At 37.3% G+C, this 13,822-nt stretch overlaps 1 protein-coding gene across 1 annotated transcript in view; it reads right to left on the bottom strand.

Moving 5' to 3' along the window:
• The window catches only part of LOC107703430 (lethal(2) giant larvae protein homolog 1-like), a 55,956-nt gene that overhangs the window by 34,239 nt on the left and 7,895 nt on the right, over positions 1-13,822 (bottom strand). Inside the window, exons 3-5 of the mRNA XM_016506055.1 lie at positions 1,945-2,026; positions 1,672-1,802; positions 1,420-1,563 (exon numbers count right to left, since the gene is read on the bottom strand). Coding sequence (XP_016361541.1) covers positions 1,420-1,563; positions 1,672-1,802; positions 1,945-2,026 — 357 coding nt within the window. The remainder of the gene's footprint in view (positions 1-1,419; positions 1,564-1,671; positions 1,803-1,944; positions 2,027-13,822) is intronic.

The following is a 13,822-nucleotide window of genomic DNA, read 5'->3' as shown; positions in this document are numbered from 1 at the left end:
AAATATTAAATTATTTAAATAACTGAAATTATACGCTAAAAATGAAACTAAATCCACCAGCAGGTGGTGGTAAGTCACTGATTTTATCACTGAATCATTCATTCAATTGATTCGTCCCAACAGCTGAATCATTCAGGAATGAAGCAAGTGTCTGTCTTTATGAACTGACGGAAAACTTTAATCCCCGAATTGTTATTTTATTTATTTTATTTATCCATTATACTGAAGAGACCTTTTTGAATTTTTTTTTTGTTTTGTTTGTAATTTTGAGGATTTTGAGGTGTTCAGTTTTATTTTGGTTTTAGAAAATAAACGTGATTGCTCTCCTCACAAGAGGTCTTCCAGCTACGAAACAGACCCTCAGTCGGTGGATAGTGGATGCCATCTCTATCTCTTATGAGTCCTCTGATCTCCCCTCGCCGCTAGGGGTCAAGGCTCACTCCACTCGAAGTGTGGCGGCCTCCAAGGCCTTTTTAGCAGGTGTGTCTATGCAGGACATCTGCAACGCTGGGGGTTGGTCCACGCCCATTACCTTCATCAGATTCTACGATCTAGATATGCGAGCCACTCCTGGCTCTTCTGTTCTCTCGCCCTAGCTGTGCAGGCTTCCACACTGGGCAGAGATTTGAAAGTCTGGCATGTCTCTTTGACTAGTGCAATCTTTGAGCCTATATTTAGTATAAGTAAAATACTTAAGTACTGTTAAAATCAGATACTCTAAGACTTTTACTCAAGTTGTTTTGGAATTGGTGACTTGTAATGTGTAGTGGAGTAATTTTCACTGTAAGGTATCTGTACTTTTACTCAAGTATGGTTTTTAGGTACTCTTTAAACCTCTGATCTACGGTAGGAAATTTACAAAATATCTTCATGGATCATGAACTTTACTTAATATCCTAATGATTTTTGGCATAAAAGTAAAATAGATAATTTTGACCCATACAATGTATTGTTGGCTATTGCTACAAATATACCCCAGCGACTTAAGACTGCTTTTGTGCTCCAGGGTCACATATCAGAATGATTTCTAAAGGATCATGTGTCACTGAAGACTGGAGTAATGATGCTGAAATTTCAGCTTTGCCATCAAAGGAATAAATTACTTTTTATATATATATATATATATAAAACAATAGAAAAGTTATCTTAAATTAAAATTATTTCACAATACTGTGGTTTTTACTGTATTATTTGTATTTTTTTTATTTTTGACCAAATAAATGAAGCCTTGGAGAGCATAACAGACTTTTAAAAAATCTTTCAGTTTTCAGATTTCAGTTTTACACATGCACATTTGAACAGAGCCCAAAAAAAAAAAACTTGCCTTTTCATTCTCTGACAGCTATAGTAAAGTGGTAACATCTGGATGAGCTGATGACATGACAAGGTCAATATGGACACGGGAAGGGCAGCTCTCACCTCTGCATGATCTCATCCTGGAACAGTGACTTGTTCAGCAAGGTGAGGGTGGGCAGTTCCAGGAAGTGCACCCCACCACCTTCAGTGCCCAGAGCAAGAAGATCACAGCTCAGCTTCAACAGCATGACGGTCACACGTGTCGCACTACACAGGAGAAGCAGCAACATAAAGGTCATGGTTTGGACAAGATGATAAAGGGCATCACTAAGCTAATTTGGGGAAATGCAACCAGAATAAGGAACAAAACCTTACCTGGTGCTCTCGATGCCTGGCCTGCCAGGCAGGCTGAAGCTGTGAACCTCCACCAAATGTGATCGGTTTTCTCTCTGCACAATCTCCCATAGGTGAATGGTGTTATCATCCAACAAAGAAAGTATCCTCCCCTATAAACAGAAAAAAAAACATCGCATATGGTTTAAAGACACAACTGTTCAAATGGCAACTTTCTAAATAAAAGCCCCCTACAACTTCAATAAAACACACACCAACACCTAATAAGCTACAATGATTGAAACATTATCTTACCTGTCCATAGAGAAAGTGTATCTGAGTGACGGCAGCAGTGTCTTTATGAAGTCCAGTCATCTCCACCCCAGGAGCCCCATATCTTAATGTGCAGTCAAGGGAAAAAGCTTCAGACTAGGCTTTCATAATCGATTATTGAGTCAATTATATTTTCAACTGATCAAATATTCATTCTTACTCTCTTCAAACAGCATGCAAACTGAAGTCTTTATAAATGCTCGCTATACACACACTGTGCATATAAAGTAATGACTTTACTATAAAAGTATTGTGAAGTAAGGGACTTCCAATTATTTTGAAGTTACAGTTTACAAGAAATGTGTATTGCATAAGATTAATTAAAAACCTAAATTTGATGTCTAGCATTGTATATGGTCTTCAAGTCTCTTTTTCTGTTTTAAGGGACATGTGTGTGCTCTATAGTGTTTTCAAAGTTAATGCCAACACAGGTTTCGAATCACTTAATTGCTGTTATGACAAAGTTTTTGCAAAATGGTAATGTTTTTGTAACAGGAGACTAATCAGAAACGTAATTTGATATTCATTACCGTTTTTATCGAATAGTTGCAGCCCTACTTAAGACACTTATTGCCACGTCTTAGCTCCAATGGATCACAATATCTTGCAGGCCCATACTTTTATTCTTCTTTCTTTCAAAGGGAAATCAAGCCAATCAAAGCTAAATGTTAATGTGGTGAAAAATTCAAGAAGCATCACTGTGTAATGACTTAAACTCAAGAAACGGAGGATTCTCTGAGGGAATTAATTACAGTCATATAATGCTCATTAAACAGCCCACTGAACTAAATACTAAGAACTGAGCCAAAATCCAATCAAAAGGATTGGCCCACACTCAATCGGATCATAAATGTCTCCAGAATAAGCAGAAATCTCCCACTTCTCTTTTTCAGTTTGACATCAACAGCAGCTGGCAAAGCTGATCGTGATTTTCTTGAAGAGACTGTTGCTCAAATGATTTCTGGACGGCTATTGTAGTCTGCTTTTCATTACAAAACTACACAGCCCTCCACTCTCATAACAAAAGAGTGGATATCTAGGTCAAATCTGATCCACGTAAAACGATCCAAACTCTGCAGGAAGAAAGAGCCATCCTCAGAATAACTAAATTCAGCAGGCCTTGGTGAAAGAGAGCAGCTCTTTAAAAGTAAATCTTTTTTTAAAATAAGAGCATGAGTGTGTCTGGAAGGGCACACTATGCATATTGCATACTATTTAATAGTATGTACCATGCAAAGCATGCACTTACCAAGATGACCAAACATACTGTCAAAAATGTTCAGTATACAACCCAACAACACGGTGTTAAATACCCTATTTCACAATGTAATGCCCCATACCTGACCATCATATTCCAGCTTGATGAATAATAAACAAAGCGTTTAACAAGTACTATTATTTGACCAAAGAGCAAAAAGATAAATACATTCGCACACAGTATTTAATTGAAGTATGCTGAATAACAGTAACATTGCATTTTCAAACAGCCACAAGTTTCATGCACTTTTTTTTTTGTTTGTTTACTGAGGGGGCAATGTTGGCTCACTTCAAGAAAAATAATTAAAATTTCAGTTGTTAAATAATTTCTTAAGTGTGTAAAGAGACCTGGGTTCAGACCTCACCCAAACATTTTTTACTTAACTTTTTAAATAAAACTTATTTTTATTTTAAAACTTATTTACTCATTTAACTTATTTAATATCTATATGTTTATAAAAATTATTATATTTTTCTTTTTATTTTAATATTTAATAATAAATACTTTCATGCACGCATTTTCGTTATATTGTCATTGTTTTTTGGATTCATTTGGAAAGGGTTGGACTGGACATCATGATACTGAACACAGGCCATCTCTCTCTGCAAACTTGCTCGTGAGGCAGGATAGGTACATCGGATTCAGACTAATGAGAAGAGATGCAGTCATGGTTTGAGGGGAGCACAGGACACACTGTCAGCTCCACTGAGTCCAGAACAAAAGCTCAGACTGTGTGGCACTGCCTCACGTCACCCTGCCACCTCACACGCAGTGCTCTGAGAGCCACTTCAGCTGCTGCCTAATCAAGCCCATAATGTCTTACACAACCAGGCTCTTGAAACAGCACCCCAGACGAACTGCTCCATTCTGAAGTCCCCTTGGTTGCCATGGCAGCATCTCGATTATGTCACACAGGAGCAGGCATACTGTTATTTGGAGAAGGGGCTCATATGCTATGCCCCTAAAAAACGCTACACAATGAAAGGTTCAAAAGCTGGGAAACATGTAACATCTTACACCAATTATGCATAACCTGACAACATGAAAGGTCATGTTAACATCTAAGACAATGTTGTTCATCAGATAATGGTCATAAATGGTTTATGTAACAAACAATTTTTGCCTGCATAAAACCTCTTTACCAGGAAAAAGAAAAAAGAAAAAAAATTTAGCAAATGTGGTTTTTGCATAGTTTTTTAAAAAAGGGTTAGTTCACCCAAAAATAAATATTCTGTCATTAATTACTCACCCACATGTCGTTCCAAACCTGTAAGACCTTTGTTCATCTTCAGAACACAAATTAAGATATTTTTGTTGAAAAGTTTCTGACCCTCCATAGACAGCAACACAACTACCACGTTCAAGGCCCAGAAAGATAGTAAGGACATCGTTAAAATAGTCCATGAGACAAAAAGTATTCCCGTAGCTTCTGAAACATGGACTACTTTAACAATGTCCTTACTACCTTTCTGGGTCTTGAACGTGGTAGTCATGCTGCGGTCTATGCAGGGCCAGAAAGCTCTCGGATTTCATCACGGCTTTGGAATGACATGAGTGTGATAGTAGTAAGAGTAATTAATGATAGTAGTAAGATAAAGTAGATAGTAGTAAGATAACATTTTATAAATAATGTAAATGCACTCGTTTTCATTCTTCCTGTAATTTCTATTAATGCATTTGGCATTTGCTTTTATCAGTTCTTGTATTCCCTGGGAATCAAACCCATGACCTTGGTGTTGCAAGCACTATGCAGTAGCACTTGAGCTAAAGAAGAATTAAAATAATAATAATAATAATAATATTTTATTATTATTATTATTATTATAATAAAGGATAATACAAAAACAACCTCTAAAGGATGAAGTCCATAGAATTGCAGTGAAGTAGGATGTGTCCCTTTGATCAGCTCCACTCCATTAAGGATTACATCATGCTCCTGCACAATAGGCAGAGAAAAAGGGAAGACAGAGAAAGAAGTGGCGGAGATGATCAAAAGGGAGAAAATGGACACAATAAGTGAGGTAGAAAAAAAAAATTGTACATCACCAAAAGAAGGTCCAAGCATAGAGCACAGAAAGGTGTGTGAAGCATGCTGGGAGTGCAGGGCCTCTGTGTTGAGTGTGGGAATTAAACAGAGAAGCAGAAACATCTGTAAAATTCTCTCACACTCAGCTCTGATAACTCCACAGGTTATTAACATGAACAGAGAGGCCCTGTCATTTTTTCCCCCGCAAAAACTCCCCCTACAGTCAATATAACAAGAATTAAACCCTCCTTTCTGAGCCAACGTAATGGTGTGGAGAGATTACAAACCACGAGATGGCTGCACTCTGAGCAGGGCAAAGCATGGTTTTGGTTTGTTGACATGGAGAAAGAAAGGAATTTCCGGTTTGTGGTGAACCCTTTTTTAAGATTCATCGAGACCCATTTGACAACTTTGACACAGGGAATTCTGTCCTCGTCATGCAGGCTTTTATGTGTTAGACAATCTAATTTGAGAGACCTTCACATCCTCACTCATAGCGTCTTTCAGACAGGCTCTGAATTCTGCATTGAGAATTCATTTCCTTCAGCTACGTCTATGAATAATAGTGTTTCCATTGGAAGTAACACGCAGACACTCAAAACAGAACCTGATATTCTCAAAACAAAAAGAACATGAATTTTAAGTTAGTGAAGGCATCCAAAACAGCTCAAAAACATTCTAATCTTAATTCTTTTTTCCCCTCAAGTAATCCATGAAAATCAAACTAGTATTAGATGCCAATAAGACTCCGCAATGCAAATTAATTTGATCAAGATTATCAAAATTATAGCCAAAGAAGACAGATTTTACATTAATGCAAACAGAAACAGACCCTAGTCTTTACAAACCTGAACATTTTCCTTTTAAATTGCTCATCTGGATATCCAGTACCTGGATGTGGCAGGTGTTTGGGTTTAGAGATATAAGAGAAACTTTCATTGTATAGAAAAAAAGGAAACTTTTTTTTTTTTTTTTCTCCCCAAAACAACTCCTTTTGTGTTCTACAACAATGTCGAGGAGTTCAGAATAACATAAGGGTGAGCAAATGACAATTTTCATTTTGCATAACTCTTGTGAAAATGAAACTAGCTTACTTGAACAAAAAAGTACTATTCAAAAGAACTTAAGCACTTTTTACATACTTAATTGAATATTAATTGAAATTAAAATGTATTACAGTTTAAATTTATATAAAATGCTATTAGCTGCCTTTTTACCAACTTAAGTGGAATTTCAGTACATTTATATGTATTTCACAATTCTACTGCCTTTGAAATATGGTTAGAATGTCCTGGTGAATGTACTGACAAGCATTTATGGACTTAATTCCATTATGGATTTATGAACTAAAATATTCTTTAATGTCATTTCTGCTTGTATGGCTAATGAAGTTGCAAAACTTTAAATGTAATATCAAACAACAACACATTACAGTTAAACCTATAATTCAGTACTTTATATATGCTTTAGTATGTTAGTCAATACATTAAAATACACTAAATTTCAATTTGTTAAATTTACTTGCAAAAAATCTTGCAAACTTATTGCCTCAGAAAAATCTAGTTAAGGTTACATAGTATATTCAAGTTCTCATAAATTAGTGATTAATACATGATATAATGAATAAATGGTTTTCTCAAGTTACATTAACATTTTGAAATTTACAGTCTACTTCTTTAAAGCACAACAAAAGATTAACCCAATGATTTAAAAAGTACTTTAAAGTAAAACATTTAATTTTGTCATTACAAAGTGCACTTAAGTGAAAGTGGTCATGAAAGTACACTCTCTTTAAGTACACTTAAGCGGCTTTTCATTTCATTAACATTATTACATTCACATTATCTTATCTGCAAGTGCAGTTTTAATACTTTTAATTTAAAGTACACAAGCACATTCAATGCAATTAAGCACACTTTTCCCATAGGAAACAACACATTCAAAATAAATTACTTAAATTCATCATGATCCAAATAATATAAATATTTAACCACACTATAGCTACTCTCCACCCTCTCCATTACCACAAAGGAGTTTTAACATGTCAAAGTCATGTAACAATCAGAACTCCCTTCCAGGGCCCCAGACTGCTCTCACAACATAAGCCAAACACACTCTCGGAGGGCCTACGCCGACCATCTCCTCTCCACATACTCCCAACAATGCTCGGCAATTACTCACTCAAGCGCTAACAACTAGTTAGCAAAGGATAATGCAATTTCACGGTCTGAATAGTGACAAACAGCAGACATTGTGTCTGAAGTCTAATGCAGTAAACATACGTTGTCCTATAGCGAAGAGACAAACCCCAGTAATTATGGGGGTTTTCTCTAAAAAAGAAAAAAAACAATTACAAGTGATGCCTGTTGAATGAGTCATTGAATGATGGACGAAAGCCAGACTGTTTATGCTAAAACACAGTATCCACCATTTTTGAGATACAAAGTCACTTGTTAACCTCGTATAACATTGCATTCATGCATCTCAAATCAGATGATACTTTTAAGCAATCTGAGATTCCTTCTAAAAAAGAAAAAAAAAAAAGCAGCAAATGATGAAACGTTTGACATACAGCAGCTCCAGCTGAACTTTGGCTTAATAAGCAGTTCTAGAAACTGTAGTTTTAGCAACAAAGACTGAACCGTGAACTTTGTGTTACCCATAGTGCATGGCCATTTTCAGTTCATGTCACAACTGATTAGACTGACTGGAAGGAGATTCCTGCGCCTGTTCTGCTTATTTCCAAAACAGGCGAAGGTCCTTATAAAAGAAGCCACAAGCAAACCCTTTTCCAGCCAGTAACTTGCCACAATTCGTAAATAAATGGAGGCCCTTTAAGTAGAAAGGTTTGGCAGCAATGAGCATAAAACAGAATTCAATGAGTCTTCTTCACTATTCGAGTTTCCAAAGGTCTATAGATTGCTTACCGGCCACTGAAGTGCACTACGGGGGCGGGGGGGTGATTTTGAGCTCCCTGTGTGTGTCCGTGAGGCTCACAACAGAATACTAATGGCTTTAGGCTGAGACACATGAGAGAAAATATATGCAAAGAGACATTTAAACTTCCCTCAGCAGCACCATCTAAAAACATCAGGAAGAAACGGCTCCAGCAACAGATAGAGCAGTTATGAATGAACCTATGAAGAGGCGTTGGAGTGTTTCCTCAGCTGTGTTCAATCAGAAGAGAGGACATCCCTATGTGAGAATGTGAAATGTGAGAGCATCAGTCTTTCATGAGGCACTCTGCCAAACTAAAAGTTGTGATAAGGCTATGCCTCTAGACCAGACAAATGTTTGAGTGTTTGCAGTGGCATAGATGCAAACTTCCTGGCTCAGATCAGAGAGCTGCAGTAATGCCGCCGGGAGAGGAAAATGGATAGCTAGCACTCTAGGGTAAGACTCCATGCATACAGATCCACTTACGCAGAGCTACTGCGCTTGATTGAGAAGACAACCGATGATAGGAAAGACAACTGACATTTTGAAGATCTACCAAGAATTATATCAACTCCACTTTAAAAGTCACAGCACATTAACACCGGAGAGCAACTTTAGACAATGTGTGTGAAAGTACGAGTACATTTAGTAATATTCTTGGCAGATGATTCATACCAAATACAAAGAAATGTGTTAAATTAGGAGGCAGAAAACCCCTGTAAGGGTTGTACCGACTAGTCAATTAATTCTCCCACTAATGTTGTTTTGGTACTAGTCGTGACGACCCTGGGCTTGTTTCACACGTGAAAGCAGCTTGCACTTATTTGGCATGCATACAGATTAGTTTAGAATAGTTTACATTATTCACACTGCCCACCTCAGCAGCTGCATAGGGTAAGGGTGAGTTAGTTAGCAAATAGTAGTCTACATTGCAAAAGATTGTGTTGATAAATTGGTCTATAGTTCAGAAGAGGAAAATGTAAAAAAAAAAAGTAAAAAAAGATTGGTGGATTAATTAACTCTTCGCAGGGAGTTTGATTGACAGGCGATCTGACCAATCATAATGCAGAATCTGCCATTTTGTCTGACAAACAAACCAGACATGAAAGTAGATTAACATCGGTGGACATGACCTTGAAAATGGTGTGTATTGGGAGTCTTTCTGTGGTTGAAATAAGATACCTTCTGATGTTCATTCACGTTTATTTTGTGCTATAATAATTAGTAAAGAGGAAGGAATGATCGGTTAACAGGCAAGAGAATTTTAAAAGCAGAGACTTTGTTTCATACCAAAAGTAAGCTGCTCTGTCTTGTCTGTCTGCATGTTGTCATTTTCCTCTTTGCTCCGCAATGTATTTTTCACTGCGTGAGAACATGAGGTGTGGCGTGAGAGCACCATGGCTTGTCGGATGTAGCAGAAGTAATTAAGGGGGCGGGTCTTTGCGAAGGGTCAGTTAACATTGGGATGTAGATATGCTGCTCCTCCGTAGATTAGATTTCACAAAATTCATGACTCTAATAATTCCCTTCTGGCACACTAACCATTTAATACTTTACAGCTGTTGCTTGAAGAAATAAACATACTGGTAAATACATTGCCTTTCATAAAAATGTGCCATTCTCACACTGAAACAAGCCATCCATCCGATTCATACAAATCCGAGGACACTGGGAATTTATATGAATGCATCTCTGAAGGGAAGGATGACTGTCTTCCGGAAATAAATGTCCAATGCCATTTTCTTTTTATCCTAACTCCATAAAAGCCTTTATAGTTTTGACTGAAAATGGTTTTGAGTCTGATATGTAATGGTATCATTTTATAAGACTTGTCAAAACTTGAATCATATGTTTTATAAAATCATCATTTTTATAGTCATTTTATGGTTTAGCATATTACCACAAACATTGGAGTTGTTTCAAAACCACACTGATATCTAAACATGTAATTCTATTCCAATATCAAAATTTCCTGAAATAATTTCAACTACTGATAAACTACTGATAAACTGAAAAACACTTCTTAAAGTAATTATTTTACAGTATTAAAGATGCATTCTGTAGTGTTTTTAGCTCACATTATCATTGCAGTTCTTTGTGTACTCTAAATATTGATACCACAGTGGTGTTAGACGCTGCACTGCCATCTATTGATGTGGATCAGCACATTTTAAATTACAATTTAAATTGTAAATTGCACTGATACTACTGAGTTTTAGAGAGCGGTTTACACAATTATTTTCATTACCTGTCAAACAAAAAAAGAAAGAACTTGGACATCATTACTTAGGATTTTCTCTTTCCATCTTGTGTATACGATACCAACAAATGCTTTACACTTGACCTCTTTTTGTTGCAGCCGATGATCATTCATATCAATTGTGATATTGGAGTATAAATGGCACCTGTTAGATTAGGTTAATGAGCTCTAATGTGCACTGAGCAAATGAGGGGGATGCCATAGTAATGACAGAAATTCATTTTGAGGACCGCACCTCATTTCAGCCCAGCCACAACCAACAACAGAAGCAGCTTTTCTGACAGTTACATGGCTCAGCCTGCCAGACACTGTCAATCACGAAAGCTGTCGCTACTAAAATCTGAAGCACATCCTGATTACAAGCCTGCTCCAGCGGTGGCCCGGGAAACCATTTCAAAAGACGTCTTTGAGATGAGGACCAGCAACAAAAGTGCAGAGGATGAACTTAGGGCACAGCCACATGCATTCTTTAGGAGTGAACCCGGCACTTCCAACAGCTCCTCTGTCCCAGCAGTCTCATTACTTTCCACTTCGCCTTGCTAAAACCCCCTCGTCTGTCCTCCCCTTTAGCTTTAAAATATAATACCCACCCCTGCGCCTCAATTTGTGGTGGCAGCGGAGACACATTTATGATCAGACAGGCTCCTATTACATCGAATGCTCACTAAACTGAGGCCAAGAAACAAAAGGCAACTGTAAACATCTTTAGATGCAAGCTTTCAAAAGGTCAGCAAATATTTTATTAAAAAAAATTATATAGACGCTCATAAAAATGGCTGGATAAATACTTAAAATAAAAATACTTAATTTCATAACCTACCCTGATTTCCATTATTTAGTTAAACAGGAATGTTTGCCTACAAATGGCTTGCTAATATCTATCTGGACCTTAAAATACAATAGGAGAAACAATTTTATCATTGAAAAAACAAGTACACACCTCAGCTTCAGGTACTTTAATGGTACAGTTAATGGCTTTGTCACAGAATAAATGAATCCAGAGCTTCTGTTAATGGCTTTGGACAGAATGAGCTGGACAAATTCTGATGACAGCACCCTTGATCAGACGCACCTCAGACTTGGCCGTTCTGGCGTCTGACATCGAGATGACCGGGGCTGTAGAGCTATGCACATCACAGCAATCTAGCCTTTGATGTGCAAACTAGAGCCCAACCGATATGGGTTTTTTGGGGGCCGATGCCGATACCGGTATTAGGGAGTAAAAAAAGACCTATACCGATATATCGGCCGATATTCTTTATGTGTAGGCTATATTATAGTACAGTATAGTCAAAAGTTTGGACACACTTCCCATTCGTGTGTCCAAACTTTTGACTGGTACTGTATATAGAATAGAGTATATAGCCTACATAAACAGAATATACATACATAAACACATTTTTTGCAATGATAACTCAAATGTGGAGATCAAACACCTATAATGATGTGACAAACATAGGCCTTATGTAGTGGAGGCAGGGTATTTAACCATTTAACAATAAACTTCATTATTCAAAATGAGTCTGACATCAGTGCACTTAACAGTAGGGGTGCTCTGATTGATCGGCTACCGATCACTATCGGCCTTAATTAAGTAACTTATAAAGTAATTTGAAAATCTCTTTTGAGACGTAATTTCACAAACAGCGTGAGTGAGTCACCACTCTCGCGCGCTATCTCTTTCTCTCTCAAAATACGCAAATGTCTTCAAATCACCACACATCGCGTCTGTCTATAAGCGAGCTGCACGCTGCACAGTTGACACAGGAATTGTCACTTGCACAATCGAGGCAGTGTCACATCGTCACTAAAGTTTATAAATTGCATTACTTTTTAATTCTTGCCAGTGTTTAACCATTCAGCGCTCACGCGCTCTCCTGAAGACCGTGCACTCATGCATACTAGCAGCAGACACACATAATGCCAGGTTCACATTACTCCGTTTGCAGTGCATACGTGGTGCGTATTTTTTCGGCGCTCATGTTAACGGATTAAAGCGTTCACAGCACACAGTTGCGGTCCGGCAGTGCGCTCAGGAGTGGTGCGTCTGCAGCAGTGCAGAGATCGTTTCCGCACCGAGTCTACTGCTGCGCTGCAAGCGCTGAATTAAAGTAACAGCGCATTGTTTGCAGTAAATATGAACATGACTTGACACGAAAATGTAGCAATTACACCATAAATACATATTATTAAAGTCTACTCTGTTTCACAGTCAAGACATATGGCTTTTTGGCTAGGTTTAAAGGGAAAGAGCACTTTTAGATAAACAAGGCAATAATAGATGCCACTCGTAGAGGTAGAAAAACAACGTTTATGAACCGCAGGATTGCTTGTAATAAAGATTTAAATAAAGGAAAGGCAGTAGAGCTGTCTATTTCTGTCAATGGTAAGTTTGTGATAACGTAAGAAAAGTAGTTTAAATGTTTTGCCACTTGCTTGAGCAACTTAATAAATCTAGAAGTAAATGCAAACGTAAAAAGCATTGAATAATGTGTTGCTTATATTTATTGGTGTTTAAACATGTCTGTGAAAGATTGTATTACTGTACTGTATAAAAAAGAATTGCAATGCTGAAAAAGCATTTTCAGTGACAATGTTTGGATTTTAAATCAAAATAATGGATAAATGTTGTGTTTGTGGTAAACAGTCACGGATCAGTAGCGGACTCCTGTGTGAAAGCTGCTTCACCTCTCACAAGAGTCAACTAAGAGGGGAATTCCCCCTATTTTCAAAAATGAAATTCAGGCCCTGAAAAAATGTCTAAAAATCCTGATTGGAGTATCACTATATATAGTTATAAATGATAAAAAGAAGGCTTTAAAAAGATTGGTATCGGTGATCGGTATCGGCAGATACTGCTTTCTGTGATCGGCCTCAAAAATCCTGATCGGACCACCCCTACTTGACAGTAAACTTCACTTATTATAAATAACTTAACACAAACAGAACAAAATATATATAACATGAATTAAGAAATTAAACAAGGTAACAGTGTAGGGAAAGCAAGATACTGCCAAACCAACAGGGGCAGGTTTATGCAGGAAGCACAGCTTTTCCAAACGTAAACATCTAAAATTAATAAATAATTTTTTTTTTCCACAAACTCTGTGTTGTGTATTTTCTGGTAATCAATTGAACATGCAAAACATTCGTATTTAAATCGCAAACGAATATGATAAGCTCATTGTGAGAGTAAAAGACGGGGACATAGTGCTGGGCGGTATACCGGTTCATACCGAATACCGGTATTTATTTGTGTTATGATATGAATTTTTAAAATACCACAATACCGGTGTATGTTGCTTAAACAACGTTCGGAATGCGACACTGTTTGAAAGGGGTCCCTTTTCACTGTTGCACTGTGGTGAGGGAACAGCTG

Source organism: Sinocyclocheilus anshuiensis, unplaced genomic scaffold, assembly GCF_001515605.1.
Source record: "Sinocyclocheilus anshuiensis isolate Anshui unplaced genomic scaffold, SAMN03320099.WGS_v1.1 scaffold58, whole genome shotgun sequence".
Classification (NCBI taxonomy): Eukaryota; Metazoa; Chordata; class Actinopteri; order Cypriniformes; family Cyprinidae; genus Sinocyclocheilus; species Sinocyclocheilus anshuiensis.
The sequence above is the reverse complement of the archived record's forward strand: the minus strand, read 5'-3'. Positions and strand labels throughout refer to the sequence as shown.